Source organism: Ambystoma mexicanum, chromosome 3p (assembly GCF_040938575.1).
Source record: "Ambystoma mexicanum isolate Mex_15411 chromosome 3p, UKY_AmexF1_1, whole genome shotgun sequence".
NCBI lineage: Eukaryota > Metazoa > Chordata > Amphibia > Caudata > Ambystomatidae > Ambystoma > Ambystoma mexicanum.
The window spans coordinates 712,455,740-712,482,179 of NC_090925.1; the positions used below are offsets into that span (position 1 = coordinate 712,455,740).

At 44.3% G+C, this 26,440-nt stretch overlaps 1 protein-coding gene across 5 annotated transcripts in view; it reads right to left on the bottom strand.

Annotated features, from left to right (window-relative positions):
* Positions 1–26,440, bottom strand: part of BRD8 (bromodomain containing 8) — a 1,405,947-nt gene that overhangs the window by 129,924 nt on the left and 1,249,583 nt on the right. For all 5 annotated transcript variants that reach the window (XM_069651557.1, XM_069651555.1, XM_069651554.1 and 2 more), the window contains one exon: positions 7,127–7,231. In XM_069651557.1, the coding sequence (XP_069507658.1) occupies positions 7,127–7,231 (105 nt within the window). The remainder of the gene's footprint in view (positions 1–7,126; positions 7,232–26,440) is intronic.

Here is a 26,440-nt window from a genome sequence, read left to right on the forward strand (position 1 = left end):
TGTTATTGTAATCTGCAAAACACAATTTAACAACATATTGGCACATGAATACTATTTTTCTGGCTGCATATTTAGTAAAAACACCCTTTTCAATTTCTGTAGCCTGCTTCAAGTATTGCCCGCATTTTCGGCACTCAAAATGGCTGCGATCACGCTATGCGGTGATGACGTCATCGCGCACGCTTGATGCGAGTGTGATGACATCACGCACGTCAATTAGATTGCGCATTTAAGCGCAAGGCTTGTGTTACAACACTGTGCAACACCGGATGTGCCAAGCAGAGGACAATTGCATCCTTCTCCCAGCCTTTGGACTCCCAAATCTCTTTTCTTATAAGGTAAGCGTTGCATTCTTGAATTTAAGCATGGCTAAACTCCATGCTGCAACAAATGATTACCCCTCTTACTCTAATAACAACTCCTTCTTGTAGCTAGTCAAATACTTATAGCCACAATTTAACTTTGTGGTTAATATTCCTTCTGTTCCCTTCTTTTCAGGATAGTGAATTCTAAATTCACCTATGCTCAAACACCTATTTAGAACAACATTACAATTGGTGAGTGTCATGATAAACATACATATTTAGTTTATTGCACCAATTACTTTATTTATTCATTGTGAATCAGAAGTTATCTACTGTTTACTTTCTTTTTTTATCCTTTATTTTCTCAGGCTGTCTTAACAAGGTTTGCAATGAATGTCAATTGATTAATGAATTTAAGTTTTGTAAAAGAAAGTTGGTTTTGTTTACTTCTTCATAGAAACTCTCCTGAGGATCCATTTTGATTTGCAAGGGTGAAACATGTTTAGAGATAATACAAATAACCTGTGAGAGAATACAAATACCTTGTGAAATAAAATACACACAAACATTGTTTCACCAAGTGTGGTAATTTCTATCATGGCTCTCACCGACAAAAGTTGAAAACTTTTTTTTTTTAAACTTTATTTAATTCTTGTGGTACATGACATTGCAACAACAATTCGCATAGCATACATTCGGAACATCAACAGACTGTATAGCCGTATTATAGCATAACCAACATTACAGATTTCAGGAGTCACTTGGCCCTACCGGGCTACCGCTGGTCGAGTCCACCTCGCATAGGTATATTCTAAACGGGGCCCATATGTCTTTCGGTTTACTTGGATTCGGGAGTGGCATGATATAGTGTTCTTCGCATTCGTTAACGTACGTCAGTTCTTTGAGAAAGTGGCATATTCTCGGTGCCTGTGCACTCTTCCATTTTTGTAAAATGCACTTCTTTGCCACTGCGCATGCAATGTTAAAGAGCCTCCTTGTAATCTCTGATTGCTTACCAATATCCCCAAATAGATATTTTGACGGTGTGAGGTCTGCAGGAATTTGAGTGATCTCCTCTAGGACATTTGCAACCTCTCCCCAGAAAGCATACACATGAGGACAACTCCAATACATATGAATTGAATCAGCCCGATCCACCCCACATTTCGGACACGTACCAGGACCATTGTTCGTAAACTTTGCAACCTTAAGGGGGGTATAGTGCAGCTTATTTAGCATCTTAAACTGTATCAACCGAAGGCCAGCGTTCATGGATACCTTCTTGGTCATTTCACAGTATCTCTCCCAGTTTCTGTCTGTTATGTCTTCACCCAGGTCCGTCTCCCAGGAGGACTTAAGTGTGCTTAACCTTGGGGTATTAGCCTGCACGGCCACATAGGGCCCGAGATACTGTTTCCAGCTCGGGTTGCAAGGGTCAGCAGGCATGGGTGTGGTGGGGGTTCATCTGGGAACATCAGCCACCGGGCTTTATAGGCCAGTCTCATTCTATGATATTGCAAAATCATCCATTGGTCCCTTCCCACCCCTGTTTTGAAGTCCTCTAATGTTATAAATTTGCCATTGGGAAATATGTCCTTAATTTTAAATTCCTCGTCCGGGTCCCATTTGTTTTGTATACTTGGGTCATATGTGGGTGCTATGCCTGGGAAGTTCCAAAGCGGAGCCTCGGCGTAGTAAGGTGCCTTCACCCCAAGTCTCTGGAAGAGTTTGGACCATGCCTGTACTGTCGTGCTAACCGGGTCAAATGGGCATTCATCCCTGTGTTTAACTTTAAAGATGACTGACCTTATGTCGGTCGGGCGCGCTGTGTGCTTTTCAAGACAGATGTGGGGCGAGGTGTCGTGCTCGTCATACCAATGCTTAACAAATTGGGCCTGTGCGACCAGATAGTACAATTCGAAGTCAGGAGCCGCTATGCCTCCCCTATTGTATGGTTCCACCATTTTCTCCCACTTCAGCCTGGCCGCCCCCCCACACCAGATAAACTCAACCACCATTGATCTAAGGGTATCAAAACAAAAGTTGAAAACTTTGCCTTGGATTGGCGCAATTGGGAAATGTACATCGCCATTGTATTGGTTTATATCCAACTACTCTACGCTAGCCGCCACTCTCACTGGTACGTTGAAAAACTCCCAACAGCAAAAAAGTATCTGGGGGAGAACAGAGCAAATAAGTGTTTAAGTGTTGACGGACTGGAACAAGTACTTTGCCAGGAACCCCCTTTGAGGCTAGCAAGGTGAGCATGTGACACAAAGCTCTCCCTAGGGGTGTGGGCAAGTGGGACCTCACTGGGAGTGACTCTCCGCTTAGGGGACAAGGACTCCCATTCCCATGCAGAACTCATATATGGGAGTAAAACAAGACGGCAATATAGTTATGTCTTTGGCTCAAGGTAATGCTGCAGCCCTTTGACAACTTGTGGTGAACAACACGCCCCCTCTCTTTCGAGGGACGAGAATCAAGGGCCAATGACCTGTGAGTGGAGGAGGAGAATCCCAATGCTGAGGAGAGGTTGCAACGTGAAAGGTCATTAAGGGGAGCAGCCACACAATCTAGTGGAGCCAGCTGGAGTGTGGAGATAAGGGGAAAGCGAGACCCAGACACGAGACGATCGAGGAAGAACCGCGAAACACAAGAGAAGCAGAGGCCGCACGAAGTGTGGCAGTCCTGTAGGCACGACCACATATAGGACGTGCTGGGCTTGGAGCCAGCAAACAGATGGTGAAATTCTAACACTGAACCAAGACCCATGACAGATTCTTTGAAAAGACTAAGAAACCCTTTTCTCTTTTGTGACGATTCAAGAGTGCAGGGCACTTCGTATATTTCTTTGACATTCTGTCAAGTTGTATGGCCGGTTTAGGAGTTAGGTTTGGACAGAGGACTATTTTTATTTTGACTTTAGACACACACCTTAGTTTCGTTTTATTAAGAAGGGAACTCCCTTTTAGTAGTAGGGTTAGATAGAATTTCCCTTTTTATTTAAATAGAATTTGTGCAAACATGTCCTCTGGTTCACGTCCTTCTTCTGGTTTGCCGGATCAGACTCTGCTAATTGAGAGAGTTTGGTAAAACCAAGTATGGAAATCACCTTCTCATCACCAAGGTTGGCCTCTCAGAAACCTCGGACTAGGGATGGTTCTCAAAGTCTCTGCTAATACAAGTCCTAACCAATTCCTTCCACACCAAGAGGCTACTTCCTGGGCGCTGGCCAGAGTGCATAAAGAGTATGCCCATAAATAGCCATATCCTATCTCTGCACGGAAGGAAGACAAAAAGGCAGGGCTTAAAACAACATGACCAGCCATTTTAAGAACTGAAGTGCACAATCTACGGCCATGCAGGAACTAAAAAGAAAAGGTTCCACAAAATACAAAAAAGGTGCCACAGCCTGACTGGGCTTCAATCACTATGCGAGAAATATCCATAGTCCAAACAAATGTGAATACAAGGTGTGCTTGCACTACTCTTCTTAAAGGGGGCAGTAGTGCTTCGCTAGACTTCAATGGGAGACTAGGTCACCATGAACTGGTAGCCTTATGGACTCACCAGTAAACATCATACCAGGCCCCCTAAAACTGCCTAGGCACCTAAAACATCATAAGATAACTACCATTGATGGATGTACCCACTGAGCAATGTTGGGTTATCAGTTGTTGTTTAACCTTTTCATGGAAATCAATAAAACCAGAAATGGTTTTAAAAAAAGAAAAGACAGGAAAGGAATGTGTTGACACAAAATTTTTACTGTGAAGTAACAACTAAGAACTGGCAGACACAATTAGTCACATTGTTAAATAAAGCTGGCGTGAATCCAGCTTCACAATTTCAGGGCGGTGCTGTGCTGTATGGCAGTTTTGAAAGCTGGTAGTTAGTGGGGCCATTAAACCCATTGCGCTGTTGGCCCCCCTTCCTCTGAGCCAAACATAGTGAATCACTATTCTGCCTGTCTTTGGCACATTAGATGCATCTTTCACCCAATTCAGAGGCTATTTCGTTTCACAAAGCGATGCTAAGCATTAGAGATGTGAGCCATCTAAATGCTTAGCACAGTGGTTAAGCCTTCTTCATCTTGAGGGGTCTATTGATATTGCCTGGGCAGGCTTTTGTCCTCAATCATTGTATGTTCGCTGCTTCTGCCGTCACGTTAATGATTGTTTAAACGTAAGTAAATGCACCACTCTCCCAGATGAGACATTTGACAGGCTCTTGCACCCTTAAATATTGGAGCAACGGGCTGGGCATCACAGCAGAGTAATGTCTTCTACCTCAAAGTGGGAGGGTTTTGGCCTTACCAAGACAGGGGCTTGCCCATGGATACTATAACATTTAAAATATTTACAGGAATTGGTCAGTCTACATATAAGACATCGTCCTTGGAGCGCAAAAGCCGGTGCTTCCAGCTTCTTATGCTGTTGTGAAGAATTGAAGACTAGAGCTGGGAGATGGGTAGTGCACCTGTCCAGGGTACCTTCCCATAAAGCTATGGGAACACTTCAGGACATACATCACTCCAACACACATACAGACAACACACAGACATACATGAAAAAGACACACAACAGTAGAGACAGCAAATAAAAGAGACAATGAACATGCTACAGCTTGGCTTGGCTTTAGAGAAGGCTGAGGCCAGTCCTATGATTGCATCAAACTCAGGCAGGGGTTTGGTCCTTGGTAAAATAATGTCAGGGTCATAAAAAAGTTAGCAGATATGCTGGGGTCCAATTAAACAGGATTAGAACGCAGCAAAAATAAAAGCTTTTCCTAACAAGGGAATCTGCAACGCCAAAAGAGAAAGAGAGAAAATGTTTGGAGAGAACAATGCGCCTCCACAGTCTGGCCCTCGAGAGAACAAGCATTAGTAAGCATACAAAGAAAATGTATATCAAATTTTCAGGACAGAAATGCTGCTACTCAATACATGCACAGTATAGAAAAGGACAGTTGTTAGTGCCAATGTACCAGTACACAGGTTATGTCCGTACACTGACATAAAGTGACCAGAAAGGGCAAAATAAACAAAAATGCATGTATGTAAAACATTTAAAATAGTGGGGAGCAAGGTTTGAAAAAGATGGGGGGCAGTGTACGTGCAATAGGCTATGGGGAACAAGGGAACAACAAGCAAAAGCCTAGGCAAGGTACACATTGGATGATAACAATGTAGATCAAAATAATTTGCCAAATATACTTTTGGGAACAAAAAATACATTTCTAGCACACAGGTTGAAGAACCACATGCTAACTAACAGAAGCGATGATTAAACTAGGGAATATAAACAAACCAGAATCAATCACACAAAAAATAAAAAAAGTGCACCAAAAAGAACAAATATGAAGCATGAAAACTACAGCATAGTTTTCTACAGAAAAATTGATCAGACCAAGAAGTATCCCTAATCCAGCCCTCTCTACACTCCACACCAATCTTTAGCTCACTGCTTGGTTCACCATGCACCATAAGATTTCCAAGGAAAGCCCAGCTACCGTCCTTGGGCATACTTGCTTCGAGGGAAGACATGGGAGCACCCATCTTGGAACCTGCGATGGAGAGCCCTTACCCAAGCATTCAAGACTAGAGAGATTGCAGGAGGTGAAATATGATCAAGGTTTGGCCTAGCATCCAATAAAGGCTGCTCCAGGAAGAGATTTATAAGAAGCTATCAATTTGCCCTGGCAAATCATGACATGCAAACTATGACTGGGTCTTGCCACAGTACAATAGGGAACGATTGACAGTGCCCCATGAGAGCTTTACGTAGAAGTATCTACAAAGTTTGAGAGAGCCTTATATGGAGAGATCAACTTTTCTTCAGGAAGCTTTACTTAGAAAGATCAGCAATACTTTAAAGAATGTTACTGATGGAGCTTGACTGCTGTGAAGATGCTTTGCACCAAGAGATTAACAGTGCTCTCAGAGATGGACAGGTAGATACTGACAGTGCATCCGGTGCAGCTTTACATGGAGACCTCTCTTTCACTGGACTAGGAATCCAAAAATAAATCATGATATAAAGACATTATCAGTAGAGAAAAAGTTTAATGACATAATGGACAGCCAATGTGATAAACACCCTCCTTGTCTGTCTATCCGGATGTTGGTCAAGAGACCATTTTTTTCTAGGGAAACACTCCAGATTGTATTTGAAAACTGCCTGCTCAAGGTGAGACACTAGGGAACCTGTTCGAAGCAACACGCACCAAATTTAGCAATGCCATATTATTGCGGTGTCGCTAGAACAGAGAGTTGTGTTCCAGCCACAATTCTGTGACAAGGTAATTGTGCAGTCCCCTTTTTCGGTCTCTGTGCATATTTTAAGAGAATACTATTCTGTTAGTTCCATCTGTGTTATTCACTTGAAGATGGTTTTAAATACATGTAATTTCATTGATTTACAAGGTCAGCATTATTTGATTATTGCTGAGCAATATAATTCCCTGTGAACTATTGCTATCCTAGTAAGTGAAACAAGCAGCATGTGTTTGGTCCAGCCTGTTATTGCAGAGTACCTCTACTTTGTAAAAGCTCAAAGTGGGAACGATCAGTATATCTTTCCAAGCTGTGGTCCGGAGAGAGCCTGCACACTGGGTCTCAGCCGAAACAATCATCCTTGCTTGGCCTTACACTAGCTGGCCAATGAAGGATTAGGAGGTGGCAGCTCTGCGCAGAAGGCCATTAGAATAGGATCAAGAGACTTTTCTCCCCATACACCACAGGATGGTCACACTAAGACTCTTGTGTTGTAATGGCAGATGTTAGAATTCAAAGTACAATGCATATTTTTGTGACTGACCTTTTCTGAGGCATCCTGTTTGCGTGCCGAGTCTCTTCCGCGTAGGCTTTTGGTACTAATTCCTGATTCTGATGTCTGCATAATCAGTTGAGTGGCCAGAAATTGCTGTGTAAGGAAGAGTATACCAATTAAAACGTAATTCAAGTGATACAGTGCAGACTCCCTCCCCCTTTCCATGTATCTATTGCACCAACCCTAAATTCATCCTGCAGGTTTTTCCTCTGCCCCAGTTGCTAGCACCCTCCACCTAGCATAGAACTGGGCCTGTAGATTACACATGTGAGTGTTCGGTTTTCCTAAATACCACTGGTGTGGGGTTCAGAGACACCAACTGTCAGTAGTGCACAGGGCTTTCCATCAACGTGGCTGAACGTTATGGATTCATTCTTGGAAGGGGGAACTAGTGTAAGGCATAGATCACCGGCTTAGACAAATCAAGTGAACGATTGTCAGGCAGTATCAAAATGTATACTCAGTTGCAAAACAGTTTGTGCATTAAGTTAAAATTACGTATAGACAAGTACTAAATATTGATCTAAAACAGTGAAGGAGTACCAAAGATGGACACCCAGCACTCATTAAAACATAGTATCAGCAGTAGTCGCAATGTTACACATAGTTGCAGTTTTAAAGTGGAAGAAAAAGTGTTAAGTGTGAAACACAGCCTTAAAATAGAAGGGATGTATTTAAAATTCAATCAACGGTCTTAAACAGCCCAACCCAAGCCTCAAAACAAGTGTTTCTTCAAGGTTCAAACAGTTTTAGTACAACTGAAAATCTATGGGGGTATAACATACCCAACCAAAAAGGGAAGCCAAATGTCTCTTTAAGGTGTCCAAATGAAGTTTTAACTGTTTTGAAGTTATATTGTTGGACACTTTTGTTTAAGTAACAACCATCATACACATTAGATGTTAAATGTGTTTTAGAGGTGTTGTGTACACATGAAGAGTGAATAGAGTTCTGTTTGGAAGAAGTGGGTTAAAGGGTTTTACAATTAAAGGGTTCTGAATGATGACAACATGCTATCAGAAGGTCTGGAATTAGGGGTCTTCACAAGAAAGGGAAGAATACTGTGTCTCTCTTACTGGAGTCATCACTACCCCCCAATATTTATCCCCTCCCACATGATCCTCTCTCTTGATACCATCCCCCGGGTCCCGATCTGGTAGTGGGTGCCTTTCCTTGACCATGTGGCAGGAGGCTACCACCAGGAAATCAATGATGACTCTGCAGGATTCATCACAGTACCCTCAGAGAGAAGGCAGAGAGAAGAGAGCTAGGAATACATTTGCAGGCCTGGGAAGCTCCCAGGCTGCGTAGGACCTGGGAAAGATGGGAACCAGGAAACCTGTGAGTTTAAAACTCCCTCGATATCACAAAGCGGGACGCTAGAGTTACAGCGAAACCTGAGGAGAGAGAAACCGGAAGGTAGTGGCTAGACCACAAACTTTGACTGTGATTTGCCCGTTTGCCACATACGTGCCAGGTCCGGTGACTAATCAATCCTGTGACATGTCATAGTGTGAATAAAAAAATGAGATGAAGGCCTGTGTTTCCAGCTGTTGGTGCTTGTGGGAGCCTTGGTCAGGGACGACATTTCACGAAAATGCAAGGGGTAGCGGAAGTGACATCACACGACCCTTGACCTTTGAGGATATCACAGGAAGTTATATCATTTTACCCCGCACCTAAGTGACATCACAGGAATTGATGCTACACGACTTTCAGTTGCGTCTAACACCTGTGTTTCCAGGCGCTCTCATTTCAGCCAGATATAAAAACCGAGGCACAGAGGGAGGCGTGATTTGTCCACGATCACACATTTGGGGAAAGGTCATTTTCCAGATTTGACGTGGGGCCTATATGTAAAACAAACACAATGCTTGTAACAGGGTAACCGAAATCTCTAACGGAGGCTACAGCTAGTCGCGAGGCATACATTAGTATTCAAAAATTCATAAGCAGAGTTTGCTAATTAACATTTTTTTGATTAGCAATTATGAACTAATATTGTTAATGTCACCAGAAGTTATTTGTACCCAAGACATGAAATGAGCAACAATACAGCAGTTTTCCGCACCGCTGAAATAAGACATTAGCGAGAGGGGTCAGGCCTTGCAAATTCTTTTAAAAAGTCAGCTAGACTTGCAGGTCGGGTAACTTAGTTTCCCTATTCAACCTAAGAGAAATGCACTCGACCCATAACAATGGAGGACAACAAATTTAAATGCGATTTGTGTACAATTATTACTGCTAACTCCTGTAGTCTTAAACTTTTTGCAGTGGTCCCTAAGGGAACTGCACAGGTTTCTGCCTAACAGCGAGTATCATTAGCAAGAGATGTTTGAAACTTTTATGTAACATTTACTTTGTTTGCAGTAAATGTATGCAACCTACAGGTTACAGAACTAGGTTTAGCATCAAAAGCATTTGTTCATGTGATCATGTAGATTTTCAAAAGTGTTCACTCGTCAATATGATGCATCTTCCCCAACAAAATGAAATATAGTTGACACAATGAAATTTAGATACACTAACCTAAACGTTACTGATAAGCATGGAGATGGTGCAGCGTTTTACAGTATCAATACTCTAATTATGCATTATGTAAAAACCTACATTTTAGGAACAGAACTGTATGACTGTCTTTTAAAATAAATATAAAGTTGACACATACTGGTCTTTGCCAGACAGGATATAGAAAGCTTAATAAAAGTAGCATCCCGATTATTTCTGGTTTGCATTATTTGAAAAAGAAAAAATAATTCTTGCCTAGCACTCCCACACATGCCTTTGGCACTTAAGGGTGGAGGAGATCATTATTGCTGCACTTTCTCTCCATTAGAACTTGAAGTGAACAGAGAAAATAGGGGGAAGAGAGCACAGAGGGCTGAAGAGGAAAGCAGGGCGAGCTGTGCTTCATTGAAGAGGGCAACTTAAATAGCTATATTTGCTACACAAGTGTCCATTGGACTAGCAAACTGACAGAATTGCATAGCAAATTGCTATGCAACACTGCTTATTTTATGCCTTGCTAGTTCATGTAATATCTATAGATCAATGGACACAGAAGTACCCGTGATCAGTGGCATTGATGTGTTAAACATGACAGACCCGGGGGAGGCATGTGCTGTCTGTTTACCCAGGAGCAAAATGCTGCACAAGCAAGGCCTGAAAATTAAAATCATTGACCAGGATTAAGTGTCAACAAAATTCCCTGGTTATAAACGTATCTATGAGTCAGCTCCCAGTACGATAGAAGACACTGATTGTGCGAGTGTAAGCAAGGCCATCTGTCTCCTTGTGCATTTATCTTTAAGTTAGGTGACAGACAACCACATGTTGCCGCCCACAACCCAGAGCCGAACTTAACACCTTAATGTCCTAGGCTTTGATACATGATTCTTCTTCAATCTTTATTAACGGGTGAGGTGTGGGGAGGGAGGGCTACACTTCCCTCAAGAGTGGGGCTGATGCATCAACGATTTTCAGAGCTCTATGTGCGAGGTGCGTTATTCAATGACACCTCCAGGACTGGCACGTGAATGAAGCTTCCACAAAGCCCTTGCCAAGAAACAGTTTGAGTGGGGAGGGGTGGAGTGGGTCACTTCATGGCTTTCTCACTTCTAAGACTCTGTGTCCAGCACTTATTTTCTTAAACAGTGTTGCACCAGAGCAGGATCCTGGTAGAGTTTGCGGCCCCTCTCAACCATTCACATCACACATGAATGTGTTCAAGGTGAGCAGAGCCCAATCAGTGGGCAGGACATTTGGGGGCCCTCTGTGAGCCAAGCTCCTTAACAAAGCACAGGGCGCGCACACCCCGGGTTGGCCCGGGCCACCATGTGTGCTCAATGTCCATGATTATGCCGGAGAAGGGGCATGCATTAATCTAAGTGAACAAGTAAATATGTTTCTTAATCAAAGCTTACATGTTTCACCTAGTGTAGAAAGAAGGGGCGATGCCTGGTCTTCAAATATACCAGCCACCAGTGGTGGCTGTTGAGTTGTTTTATTGGCAGGTGTATATATTTGCCGCAAGTATGGGACTGCGATCGAGCATAGCGAGGGGGTCCAAACTAACGAAAATGGGTTTGGTTGGGGGGATTCTTCCCCCTCCCATGAATTCTTTTTTGAATAATGGGTTAAATGGTGCATTACACAGCACGCTTTCTGTGAAAATGTGGGTAAAAGGCCAGACAGTTTGCAATCGATTCTGTAGGGTGTAGGGTAACTCATGAAAAAAGTACAATAGATGCAAGTCAACAAAAGAGAACAAGTGCATTTCCCAATGCATTGTCTGGCCGGTCCCTTCAATATATGTCAGTATAAAAAACATGTTCATGCTGGCTGTGCCCATACATTTCCATGCTGGCTGCACCAACATATGTCAGTATTCCCATTTAAGAACATACTCATGTCTGCTTAAGAGATGTTTTTTATAGTATCATTACTGGCACTAGGCACAAAGCTTGCTCTGCCAATATACTCCAGTACACCTCTGTAAGAAAATACTCCCATTGGTTTGGCCATTAAAAGTGACATGTCACAATAAGAAAACATGTCCAAATGGTTCCAATGTAAGCCAGTCTAGACCCATAAGAACACTTGTCATGTTTGCTTCATCATAGATGCTCAGGTAATAAAAAGTCATGCTACAGTAAGAAATATACAGGCTGCTACACCAAAAGGTCAGTCTAGCGAGGAAATATTACTTATCATGTGTGCTTTATCAACGATGCTGATTAATACATGCCATGCCACAGTAAGCAGTGGCTAGACTGGCTGTACCAAAATGTCAGTTTAGCCAGGTTATGACACACATGAACTTGGTTTTCCTGGAAAATACCAGTAAAACATTAAAATTCAATAAAGAATGTGTCAAAATGCTCTAGTGATCCCCAGTCTATATCTATATCTATCTATATATATATTTGGTAGCAGTCAGCCCCTCTCTAGAAAGAATATGGCATGATAACCTGTTCTATGGTTTTTACCCACTTTGAGAGTCCTCAGCCATCGCATTTTTGCTCACTGTACTTTTCACAAAGGAGGAATAACCATTTGCATATCAGTCTTTGTTCCGCTCACAAGGGCAGTCCAGCACCGAAATGCCTGGCAAACCTCAGTTGAACAAGAGTGCCAAGAGCAACCCCAGACACGTGTTTCGGCCTTGTCAGGCCTCATCAATGAGGTGGAGCTGTGCCTCTCTTAGCACAGTGAACAAGGGGTCCACATCTGGGTTCTCCCAGGTAATTTAGGGTGACCAACCCCAAGTTCCTTGTAAAAATACAAAAACGATAGCAGGCGCCCCTCTTTACAAAGAACATGGCATGATAAGCTGTTCTGTGTTTTTTATCCACTTTGAGAGTCCGCAGCCATCGCTTTTTGCTCACTGTACTTTTCACAAAGGAGGAATATCCATTTGCATATCAGTCTTTGTTCCGCATGTTTGAGACTCTCCCGGGGGCCATCCACCCAAGAACAAGTCATTGTGCTGTGCTTGTGCCAGTAGAGGGACTCCCAGACCTTCTTTGGCATATTTTAGGAACTTTAGGTTCTCACCATAAGTTACCAGGGTAATCCAGATGTGGGCCCCTTGCTCACTGTGTTCAGAGAGGCACAGCTACACCTCACTGATGAGGCCCGACTATGCCGAAACACGTGTCTGGGGTTGCTGTTGGTACTCTTTTTCAGAGGAGATTTGCCTAGCATTTCGGTGCTGGACTGCATTTGGGTGGGACAAAGACTGATATAAATATGGACATTTCTCCTCTGTGAAAAGAGTAGTGAGCTAAAGCGTGGTTCAGACTCTCCCAGGGGCCATCCACCCAAGAACAAGTCAATGGGCTGTGTTTGTGCCGGTAGAGGGACTGCCAGACCTTCTTTTGCACATATGGACGGGTGACACCGGATAGACAGGAACACAGGCGGCACGCACGGAGACTGAGTCAACTTACCCAGACAATCCCACCAACACTTCACCCGCCCCTCAATCTAATAGCGCCAGGTACCACACTGATGTGGAATTTTCGAGATATTGGCAATCACCCCACTACCTGAGAGGATGTCATTGGCAGTTGCACTGGCCACTGGAGCATGACTGGAGGATAAGGGGAGCGATGAGTGAGCAGAGGCGGGAGCTAGAGCAGTAAGGAACCTGCATGCCAGTCAGACCCAGATCAGGACAGAGCCGCAACAGGGGAGACTACGCAAGCCGAGCACTTCAATTCAAGATAGAGATGCAAATTAACCAACCCTACTAACAACTTCCCTTTCTGCATACACCTCTCAAACTCCAAACCAAACACGACCAAACCTACAGCACAACAAACCGCACATACTTCACTACATTGCAACAACAAAACAAAAACACACATAGCCTTGCACATAGCCTTGCACAACAGTACACGACGACTACCGGCCGCAAACACCCGAGGCCCAGCCAACAGACCCACCGGGCTGAGGCCACCAACAGCACATTATTGCTCTCTTGCACTTTTCCCACCTCCTCCTACTAACTCAACATCCCCTCCTCTTCCAGAGCCGCCAGAGCGCCAAGGGACTACTCCGTTGGTGATAGTGCGCGGTAAAAATGTCCTTTAACATTAACATTAACATATACACACACACTCACATTCCTACAATTCACTCACTCATAAACCACTCACGTCCACTTGCACTGCATTCGTCACACAGGAACGCACCCACCCACCCAGAACATTCAAAGACACACTATCACATTACTACGCATTCACCCACCACTCACTGACCGATACACTGTCTTTTACATCCACTATGACTGCATTCTCCACACAGGCACACACACACCAAGGACATTCAAACACACACACTATTACATTTCTTCTCATTCACCCACCACTCACTGACCCGCAGCACATAAATACGTTTGACACATAGCTGAGGTACTCGCAGTCTGTGGGAAAGAGCACTTGGAGCAGTCTGTTTCCTACCTTCATTCAGGCAGAGGCGTGACCAGAATCTCTACAAAAACTCATTCGAGCCAGGCAAAGGAAATGTCCGCCCGACTGCGTGGTGAGGAAGGCCACTGGCTGAGAAGCCAACAGACTTGTATCGAAGACAGCAGCTTAGAACACAGCAGCCCGCTGAAATTGCTTTCTCGACAGAAAAAGGCACCAGTAAACCCAGAAGACAAAGTCTGGCAGTCAAACAACCTGTCTGGCGTACTAGCCGCAAATGCCACCACATCCAAGTCAATGGATGCCAGCAACGACTCCTTCGCTAAAATTATAATTATTTCGCCGAGGGCAGATGACCGGTGTTCGAACCCCCACATTATTGCTGGCTTAGTCCCCTCATCTCAAGAAAAGCTTCACATGGAGACGACATCGCCTAAGCACCCAGATGACTGGGTGAAAAAGGAACAACCGCCTCCCTCCAGCATTTGTAAACACACCATCATGAAGACGAATGATACGACACTCTGCAGCCCAGAGGATCACTTAACAGAAGTCTTCATCCTGATGCATGGATCGGCCGATCAGGCGGCTGCCGAAAGGATTTCCTGCCACATTACATCATTGGCTGCCCTATCGTCGGGGGCCCTCCCGTCCAGCCTGCAGCCCGTTGCGGAAGTGACGAGAAGCATCGCTGACGTGGGTCGGGCGCCAGAGGCGGAGCCTCGGGACAGGAGCCAGAGGGAAACCGATCTGCCAAAGAACAACGACTCGGAGCAGAGGGATCCGGGCAGTGCTCAGATCCATCCGGAGACTGAATCCGCCCCCCAAATGGCTCAGGGGGAAATGCTGGATTACAAACAAAATCTAGCCCAGGGGGTAGTAACACCAGGCAGGCTGCTTTTAGCACCTAGCCCTCCTAAAATTGTCAACGGCACTGAGGTGGCCAGCAGCCATGAAAACAGTCCGGGACTACTGGGAGTAGAGGATCAGTGCTTTTTTCCCTCTGGAAACTTACCAGAGGGTCAGGGTGTTGTCCCTATATCAAAGGGGACAACCAAAATCGACATCCATCCTGTTTCTGCCCAGGCTGATCTATCTAGTCCCCCAAACAGATAAAAAAAATTACAAGGAATCTGAAATTGGCGACTTTTCATTCTCCACCATAGAATATTCGGATGAAGAAATCGAGATACCCACCATTAACGATGACTCACAGATCACCGTCCAACATACCATCAATAAGAAGGAGCAATACTCGACGTCAACAGTGACCAATCCTACAAGGTTTAACCAATCATCTCTACCGAAAGTGGATAGACTTCAAAGACAAAAAAACATTGCATTAAACATCTGCAACCCCCAATCCACAAAAAATGTAAAGAGAAAAGAAAAATTTAACTCTTTTCACCTGGGGTCCTTACCACAGAAACACTCTCTGAATTCTTTGTTTCGTAAAAAAGGAAAACTCAGACCATAGAAAAGGAAGAGATGTCAGGCGCAGACTTACTTGAAGGCACGCGTCACAAGCTGACCATGGATTCTGACTCCAGAACTCCTCCTCACCGGGTTCTCCACAAAAACAGGATGACGAAAATGATTCACTGAGAAAAATAGGGTTCCCGAAAAAATGGCATATGAAGCCTCGGCCGCCAAAGGAAGACAAAGCTCCGTCCTTGGGCCGGGGGCCACCGCCCCAGTCCAAACCAGCAATACCTTTGTCGGGCCAACTAGCTATAAAGACTTTAGCAGCCCATACAATCCAAATGGGAAATTTAAAACCGAAGATGTCAGAAAACGCCCAAGAGAACTCAAATTCTGAGGAGGTCAATACTCCGTCTGAACACAACCTACTCTCAAGAGGAGATGAAAGAGTGTTCCAAAACATTAGAACCCAACCACTCTCAAAATCGGGTTTGCAGGCTTTCCACCAACTTCGACCCTTCAAGACCAGCTAATCCCACGGCCAACCGAGAATCTCAAACCATTTTCGCAGCCACAAAAACTCTGAGGAAATCCTCAAGAACTAATGAAAACGTGAGCGAAAAAAAAGACCTATTTTCGATCGTGTCAACCTTGACAATTGCACTGGCCCCTTTTACAAAGCTTTATGAAGCCCTTAATGACACATCAAAATATCAACTGACCATAATCGCCTACATACAAACAAGATTAACGTTTCTTGAAGGATATATTACCGCAAAAGAAAGCAGCAAACTTATTACGAGGGACGTTCCCTCACAGACTGAACAACCCAAACATCTAGTAAGCTCTTCAATGACGACACAAACAGAAGAGATTCCTATCAATACTTTCCAAGTGGAGGTTCCTTGTCAGAGTCCAAACTCAAGGCACACCCTATAGTAGCAATTCCAGCTCACCAGCCGGACCCAACAAAACTCTGGGGTCCTGGCTATTCAAAACCACTACTACCAAAACCAAAGGAGACGCGTTCGACTGAGCTTGTGCAGCAACGTCCAAAGGAGAAAAAAAACGCCCACTGGAAAAATAAAGCCCAAGTCCTTAGATCTCCAGGGCACAAAAAATGACTGCACGGTCTGGACAAATGGCTTTTCAATTTTAAAAGACAATGAAAGACCTGCAGATATTCCGCTAGTGAAACCACACGGCCAACGCGGCCGAACAAAAACCACCAACACTAAAACAGTGTCAACACTAAAACAAGCTTGCCTGACTTTTGAAAAAAGACCTGTCTCAAACTTCCGATGTACTCAAGACAGGGCTTCACTTATCCATGCTGACAATGCCTCAGACGCAGAATGCAGTATATCATCACCTACAGAAAGTGAACTCATGGACGTTGCTTTAAACTCTGACACAGTCCCTAAAGACGCTCATAGCTCAGAACCCAGAGACCTACTAAGTGGCAAAAGGAAAGCAAATCGAGGTTCTCCCCCCCACCCCCCTGAGCTGCGAGGAACCGGCCCGAAAAGCTACACTCCTAGAGCCTGATAGTCCAGTATTCCTCACTCTAGAGGAAAATAAATGGAAACTTCTAGCACAGAAAAAGGATCCCAGACCAAACAAATATCCTACAGCTCAAAGAACAACGAAAAAGGAACAATCAAAGCTTCAACCTTGTCTGCCAGCTAAAGGGTCAGTGCCGAAAGGAGAAAAGCACAACCTTGACTCCCCTAAAAGGATTTCTTCGAGATGGAGATCCAGAGTTCACAAAAATCAAAGATCAAAAAGTCGCTCTACATCCAGTAGACCTCTACCTCAAACTCATTTTAAAGCCGATAACAGCGGGATGCGAGAAATATCTCCCAGAATACAAAGAGCTGCAAGTCCGAGGACTTCAGGAAGATCTACATATCATCCTACTGCGAGGGAAAATAGCGAGGATAGAAGAAAAAAAAGAGCAACGTTACTTTGTTCGGAAAGAACTACATAAACCCGTACTTTCTTGCTAGAATGCATTTGGAAAGAAGACTCCTCTTTCATTCTAAACAGAAAAGCTATTTTGACCATCTTGCACCATATCCCATCACTCTGAAACCTTTCATCAGAGGAGATCACCATCATAGAATTTACAGATGTTGACTGCATAGACATTGTCTATCTTCAAATAAAATGCTCAATTGCGAAGACTCTGTTAATCGAAGCAAAAAGTAAACTAAGATCACTGGGCTATGACCTTAAAGAATGTAAGAACCACGAACTGAGGAATTGAGCAACCGCTCCCGAAAATCAGCGAACTCTTAATCAGAAAGTACCAGACCGCAGGTATAAGCCCACTAGATTAACCTCTGGGCACAGACGCAGAACCCATGACTCGAATACTCTACAAACCAAGGAGCATGTAAATCGAAGAACACCCTCACGAATACAAGTAAATATTCCTCAAGTCGGTTCATTGAAAAAAGAATGAACCGTAGCAGGACTAGAGATAGGACTACGAGAAAGAGTCAAAGGGAAGACCGCAGTAGTACATCGGGAGCTATCAAGCTAATCACGCACCAATTCACTGGAAAACGAACGGGCGCCGGTAGGCCCACAAAAAAACTGGAACATAACGATTGATCAGGATAAACCAAAGCAGAGATATATGGACTCCATGAACACCCTGAAACAGACTCTCATAGAAGAATAACTAAAACACTGGGCTTGGCTACCAGGAGCCTCAGCAGTAAAGCCTAGATTCTAGCAACTAGCAGCTGGGTCAGGAGACGATTGCAACATCTTAGTTCTCGCCAAAATGGTTGATGCCAACTGTCTGACCCTAGGTCCATGGAACACCCGAGGTTTTCCACACTTGGTGAACAACTCCGATATCAACTAGGGTCATTTGACATCTTCTGGCTCCAAGAAGTATGGATGATAAACAAGCCTTCGATCGATGGTTTCGAGATCACCTTTTCCCCAGCCCTGCAAGGGCCAGCTGGTAGACCAAGGGCAGGGCTTCTCACAGCAATCCGAATAGGCTGCGAACTCCAACTAGAGAAAGTACTAACAAATGAACCTCACATACTGGCCACTCTACAGCGCAACCTATTACTAACTCATGGAAAGGAACCACATACCTTGTGATAAACATCTATTGGAACCCGAAAGAATTCTCTGCAGAGTCATTCATCCCTAAGAATGAAGAAATCTTAGACAAGGCGGGAAATGACTATACAATAGACAGCGCGATTATTTGTGGGGATCTGAATTCTAAAATCGCCCTGAAAAGACATGCGAACACATTGTCCAAAAATTCAACATCGGCCAAGAAAAATAAAGGGTCAACAATCCCAGAAGCCATAATCAGAGGAAACAAATGGGCGACAGTCACGGAAGCCTATGACATGCACAACTTACATTCCCTAAAAAAATCCACTGAACCGGACATTCCAACCTGGGAGTTAACAGGACGTCAGGCAACCCTAGATCATATATACGTCTTTCGCGACCTCTTAATCATGGTTACTCTCTTCAGGATCATCCGCACCATGCACTGCGACCACAACCTCTTGCTAACAACATGGAAAACTACTTCCTCTACTAGCAATCCTCCTCATCCTTCAATGTTAGCTAACATTGAGACTAACGTCAAGGGTACTCGCTTACGGTTGAAAGTCACAGCAAACACCGATATAACTAAGCGATACTGTCAAGCTAAGAAGTTTGAAAAACAAAAAAAGGTTCCATCGTTCACAGATTATTGCTCCCTTTTGTTACCCTATCAAGCCCCGAAAATGAGTGGTAAAGCATCGATAAAAACTCATCATAACAATGACCCGATCTTCAGGGAAAAGAGACTTACCTTGAGACGAGCCAAAAGAAAAGCAATTCAGTTTCCCTCTAAACTCAATTCTTACGAAGCCGCGACAGCCACTAATCACTATAAAAACTGGCTAAAAGGATACAAAATCCAATTGTATCAAGAAGACTCTGAGGCGATGCTAAGAACCCTTAGCGGCAAGAATCCTAAAGCCTTTTGCTCACTAATATCAACGAGAGGAGACCTAACCCAAGATGCGTTAGTGAGCAGTGTGACCGAAAAAACCTGGGTTACACACTTTTCAAATCTCTTTCGGTCCTTTTTGTCACTTACCTTCGGCACCTACTGGGGATACCGATAAATGGGACGTTGAACTCGACAGAACTAACATCGAAGAAAAAAATCAAAAAACTTAAAACATCTCGTGCCCCAGGACCAGACGGATTGTCAAATATGGACTTCAAGAAAAATCCCGGTCCATGGTCCTTACTGATAGCCAAAATATTCGAATCCTGTTCATCAACAAGATCAATACCCCCTTCTTGGAAAACCGCCAATGTGGTGCCGATATACAAACCAGAGGACAGAAGTGACCCAAACAACTACCATCCCATCGCCCTGCTTGATAGCATTGGGAAACTTTAGCTCTTTCTTCATGGACAACTTTAAAGCATGGGTTTCACTAGCCGAAGGATCAGATCCCTTCCAAACAGGTTTTACAAAAAACCTCAGAACAATGGGCAACATATTCACACTCAGTATTTTTAAGGCGAAAGTACTGGAAGGCTCACCCCGTTTGTTTCTGGCCTTTATCGATCCGTCAAAAGCATTTGACAAAGTCAATAGAGATACATTGTGGAGGAAACTTCTCAACTGGAATTGTCCAAAATCCTTGGTGCCGATCAAAGAACTGTACTCGCAGACATCAATGAGAGTTCGCCTTAACGGTGCAGGACTACTGTCAAAAACACATCAACACCTATCGCGGAGTCAAACAAGTATGCCCCCTAGCACCGGCGCTGTACAATGCTTACTCAGGAGATTACCAGCACACAGAAAAAACTGTTAAAGCTTTCCCGCCATACTGGGCGCTGAAAAAGTTAGTAGGTTGATATATGCGGATGACATCATCCTAATCGACCAAACCAAGATTGGGCTACAGAGAAAACTGGATAACCTACACGGATACCTCAAGATCAATGACTTAGAGAGCAACACAGGAAAGAGCAAAGTAATGTGTCTAGAAAAACCCACGAGGCGAAAAGAACCAGGAGCGTGGTTTCTATCAAAAGATCGACTAGAAAAAGTCGAAACCTTTAGATACCTGGGAGTTAACTTCAGTAATAAAGAACGTGAATCACAGATCCAAGAAACTTTGATCCTCAAAAACAAAGGCTTGACTAACCAAACGATACTGATGGATAAAAAGTTTGGGCGCTTCTCCCTAAATGCGGCAATTACATTTTACAAAGCTAAAGTGGTCCCAGCACTTACTTATGGAGCGGAAGCAATGCCGATGATTCCTGAAAACATCTGGAACAAGTTAAAAGGCTCCTTATTGAGGAAACTGTTACGCCTCCCTCCATCTACTCCGGTGGCTCTGATTAGAAGAGAGCTAAGCCTTACATCTCTCAAAGGAACTGTTGACCTCAATGGCCTGATGTTATATAGGAAAATACAATCTTCCAAAGAAAAAATCTTTGCTCTTATTTATGAAGAAATGGAGAAATGATCTAACAAAATGTTGATAAATTGGACTAACAAAAATCGTGCAATCTTGGGAGAAATAGGAAGTTCGGAAGAAGAACTTCGACCAAATCCAACAAAAACTGGCAGGAAATTTAAGGAAACAGATTGGTGTAGCCTGTTGAACAAGGCCATGAGCTACAAGTGCACCGCGCAATTGCCGCCATACGCCCAAAAACTGAATGAGCCCATCAACTACCTACTAAAATTTCCAAACAAGAAAATGTGTTCCATTTTCCTGAGAGCAAGGTTAAACACCTTAAAAACAAACAAAATCTTGGGAATAAGGGGAAAAGACGGACGCAATTTCCTGTCGCTTTTGTACAGACCCACATTCAATAGTAAACCTGAAGCATCTCATTCTTAAATGCCCGGCACTTGCCTCTAACAGAAATACTCACCTAGCCCACCTATACTCACATTTTTGCGTGCTGGATGAAGATCACTGGTGGGCTTACTTGATGGATGGAGCAAACCGAAAGCCGGTGATTGCGGTTGGAAACTTTTTGGAGAGCCTTGACCTGAACTCATTGCATCAAAAAAAGCTTAACTAAACTAAGGATTGGAGCTTTAAATCAAAAAAACTTAAAGAAATAATTGAGCATCAAGGAGAGCTAAAAACTGGTAAAACACAGTTTAACACAATTAAACAATTTTAAAAAAAATACTTCACACCTACAAAGGGGAAATTAGTCACAGTAATGATCTTTCTATGGATTCTTCTCCCGCAGATTCCTCATCTGATAGATATCCTCATCCAGCTCTGCTGCTTCGAAAAACATTGACATGGGGCGTAGTGGACCTCCACTTGGTCGTCGATCCGTCTTGCTCGGTCGTCAGCTTCAGAGACGATGTCAGGCGTCGTACATATATTGCGTCACTACGCGCCAGGCATCAGTTCCTTCTTTTTCCCCCGTGCTAGAACGCTGAAGAGTAACGATGGGAGACAAGGCTAATCAGCCTACAAAAACTTAAAGAAGGGAAACATCCCAGAAATGAAAAAGCTCTGGAAGCTTTTTTTTTTAGAAATAATTGATTTTTTTTATTTATAGCAAACGACTAGCCAGGTAGGAGCAGTCACATCAGAGAGATCACCAGATGTCTCTTCGCTTAGATAGGTGCGCCAGGCCATAGGAACATTCCGAGCGGGGATGGACGGAGGGCCAATGAGGAATCTGCACAAGAAGAATATATAGAAAGATCATTACAGTGTGTAATTTCTCCTTCAATGGATTGCTTTTCTCCCGCAGATTCCTCATCTGATAAGACTCCCCAAGCAGGTAAGATGACAGAGGTGGGCAGAAAGTGTTACAGTAGCATATTTTGCAGCACTGCCCTACCAAAACGTGTGTCAGCCCAGCGGGCAACATCCAGCCAATAGTGTCTGGTAAATGTGTGCAAGGATGACCAAGTGGCCAAATGACAAATGTCCCTAATGGGGACTCTCCTCTGCAAGGCCGTAAAGGCTGATACTCTTCTCGTTGAGTGTGCCCCCATGCCTGAAGGAAGCTCTTTGCCTGCAGATTGGAAGCACTCCGCGATACAAAGGATGATCCACCGCGAGTTACAGGCAGATTTTTTTTTTTAAGCATTGTTATTAGTTTATTCAAACAAACAATACAAACCAAACTTGCAGTGCATGTAATAACATTTCAATTTTGCATCACTTTATTATGTCCACCGCTTTCTCTATCCCACCCCCCCTTCGAGCCTATTTTCTTTCATATTCTGCTTCTGCATCCTGTGGTAGGGATTCCTCATCTGCGAGTTCCGTTGGGTCCCACATCGGCCCAAATAACTCTGCTATTAGTGATTTCCAGGCCATCATGGTTACCGTTTCCTCCTCCCCCAGTCCTACTCGATTCCTGCCACACCATGGTTTCTACCTCAGCCCATTTCCGTAGATCTTCCCACCATACTTCTAGTCGTGGTCTGTGACATGTCTTCCACCCCATAGCAATTCTCCTCTTTGCAAGTACATACGCCAGGTCTTTTAGTTTGCTCACGTGTTTAAGCTCACATGGTCTAGAAAACCCACCTATCAAGCAGGCCCACACTGTATCCACTTCAATCTTGGTACCTCTTTCTGCCAATCTGTGTGCCACTTCGCCCCAGAAGCGCTCAATGATCGGACATGACCAAAACATATGCACCATTCCAGCATTTTCCTCATAACATTTAGGGCATGCTTGCCGCCTTTCATTTTTTAAGCTAGCTATCCTATGAGGTGTCATATACGCCCTGTGTGTAATATATGGTTGTTTCTGTTGTAGTCTAGCATTCCTTGACATCTTCTTGTGATACCCTTGGGCCCTTTCCCACATCTTATCACTCATCGGGACTCCCACTTCCGCTCTTGTCTCAGTTGCACTACCTCTTTTCCCACTTTGGCATCATCCACTCATATATTCTGGATATCTCGTGTCCCCCTTCTGCTATATCATATATTTTATCTATAGTAGCATCTGGCTCCTCACCTAGTACCACTTTGGACCATGTCATCTTGATTCTTTGCACCACTCTATGATACGTAATATATTGTCCCGTGTGTAACTCAGTTTCCTCCCCCAACACGTCAAAATACATTATAGTCCCCTCTTGCCATATGTCACCCATTGTTGCTATCCCCACCGGTTCCCAGTGGTTCCTAATCATCATCATTAGTTGCCTTTCTTCTCCCGCCAGCGCCACCAGTGGTACATGTGGGGAACACAGGAGTGGGTTCTCCATCATCTGGCATGCCCTGCGCCACATCTTCCACCCAGGTAAAATCATCTTTGGACTCCCTACCATTTCTGTCTTGGGCAGCCACATAATTTCCTTTAAGTAGAATGGAGCACAGTCCTGTCTAAACAGCCTGAACTCCGAGGTCACTTCCTCCGAGAGCCACTTAGCTACATATTGCTGCTGGCTTGCTATATAATAAACTACGTAGTTAGGCAATTTTATACCCCCTTTCTCATATGGGATTTGTAGCTTCCAGAGGGCCACTCTGTTTCGTGTACCATGCCAAAGGAAATCCCTGCACATACCATCTAGTTTAATGAAGAATTTCTTCGCTATCAAGTATGGTATGTTCCCATAGTAGTGCAAGAGCCTAGGTAGGACCACCATCTTCAACATTGCCCCACGCCCCATCATTGCTAAAGGCAGCTTCACTCAGAACTTCATGCAATTTTCAATGTTCTTAATTGCCGCCTATGTATTATACTGATGTTCCTCTTCCACCGTGTGATATATATCTATCCCAAGATATTGGAATGTGCTACCCTCCCATGGTATCTGTAACACCGGTAGTTGTTTTAATGGGATCCCTTTATATCTACGTAGTGGAAACCTGCTAGATTTATGGGGGTTCACTGCTATACCAGACAACCCTGCATATCTCTCCATCACCTCCAGGATGTATTGGAGGTTTTCTTCCGGGTGTCGCAAGTAAATCAACATTTCATCTGCATACAAGGAAATTAAGTACTGTTCCCCTCCGACTGCAATGCCTATCACATCATACTGCTGCCTCAGGTATATCGCTAAGGGTTCCAGGGCCAGTATATAAAGTATGGGAGACCATGGGCATCCCTGTCTTGTACCCCTACGGAGTTGCCACCTTTCCGATATCACTGCCCCCGTCTTACCTCTGGCCTGTGGTTCACTATATAACATTTTTGCCCACTGTAGGTATCCAGGCCCTATCCCATAGCCAGCCAAGGCCGCCATCAACCACAGCCATTTGACCGAGTCAAAGGCCTTTATTGCGTCCAATGATACAATTGCCAGTTCGCCTTTGTTTTCGTTTCCATACTCAATGACTCGTTGGAGTCGCCTAAGATTATTGGATATGTTCCTATTCGGAACATACCCTGTTTGGTCAGAATGTATTAATTTCCCAATGACCCTCCTCAGTCTACTTGCCAAAACGGCCGTCAGTATCTTACTGTCCTGATTTAACATCAATAGGGGTCTATACGACCCACAACTACGTCCAGGCTTATTGGGTTTGGGGAGCGGTATTATAATCGCCTCTCTGAGGGACTCCGGCAGTTTACCTGTCTCATATGCCTCGGTCAACATCTCCAGAGTCTTGCTGGTGGGCAACTGCTGCACCACCTCTTCTAACTCTTCTAGAGTAATTGGTACGTCCAACTCCTCTCGTTCCTCCATGCTAATCTGCGGTAGTCCTATGTCCACCAGTGTTTCCGCTATCTTTGTGTGATCACTCTCCTCATCATCTCCATATAGTATCCTATAGTACTCTGCAAACTCCTGGTTCACCCCTTCTTGGGTATCAACAGTGCTCCCATCCTCCTTTGTTATTGTTCTAATTGTGGGCCTGGGGGGTCTCGCTCTTATATAGCCATGCCAAGATCCTTCCTGGTTTATCCCCTCCTGCATCCTGTCTCTCTATGTATTTTTTATAGTTAAGGTTACACAGTCTCTCCCAATACCCAGCACATTTCTGTTGCAACCTGAGTAAGAGTTCAGCGTCTTCCTTGGTGTTACCTTCTCCCCTCAGTGTCCTCTATAGTTCTTCCTCTGTTTCCTGCAGCTCAGCCAAAATCCCTCCTTGCAGCCCTTTGGACTTTGCTATAGCTGCCCCTCTCATCACAACTTTAAAGGCCCCCCAAAGCGTCCCCGCTGAGACCACACTACCAGTGTTAATCTCGAAGTAGTTAATAATCTCCTCCCTCGTGTCTTCTCTAAAGAAGGGATCTTTCAGCGCCTCTGCTCTGAGGCGCCATGTTGGGATCCTCGCTCTCGGGGGTCGATATTGCCATCCTAGGATTAATGGAGAGTGGTCGGAGAGGACCCTCGCTTTATATTCTATCTGTGTGATCCCTGTCTATATCTCTGGTTACAGGCAGATCTTTGAGCGACAAAGAATGGACCACAAACAGCTGGTCAGATTTCTGGAACTCAGAAGTCTTAGCACCATAAAAGCTCAAACCTTTTCCTGAAAAAAACGAAGGAACAGGGGCTTGCAACACAAGGCCTGATGTTCTCTAACTCTCCTGGCTGAAGTAATCGCAACCAGAAAGGCTGTCTTCAAGGAACAGCCGTAATGAACAGGAATGCATGGGCTCAAACGGAGCCGCCATCAAGAATGTTAGAACCAGTTTCAAATCCCAGGGGGTCATTACGACCCTGGCGCTAAGGGATTACCGGTACCGGTAAGGGTACCGGTAATCCCTTAGCGCCCAATTCCTATAACGGTGTCTGGAATCAGCCGTTATTGTCGGGACCCGCAAAGGGACCCTGGCGATAATTACGGTACCGCAATTTGCAGTACTGTAATTACCGCCTTTCCCCATTCCCATTATGCCCTATGGGGCAAAAATGGGAATGGGGAAGGGCCATGGTGAAATGGGGAAGTACCACCCCGCCAACCTTGGAATGGGGTGG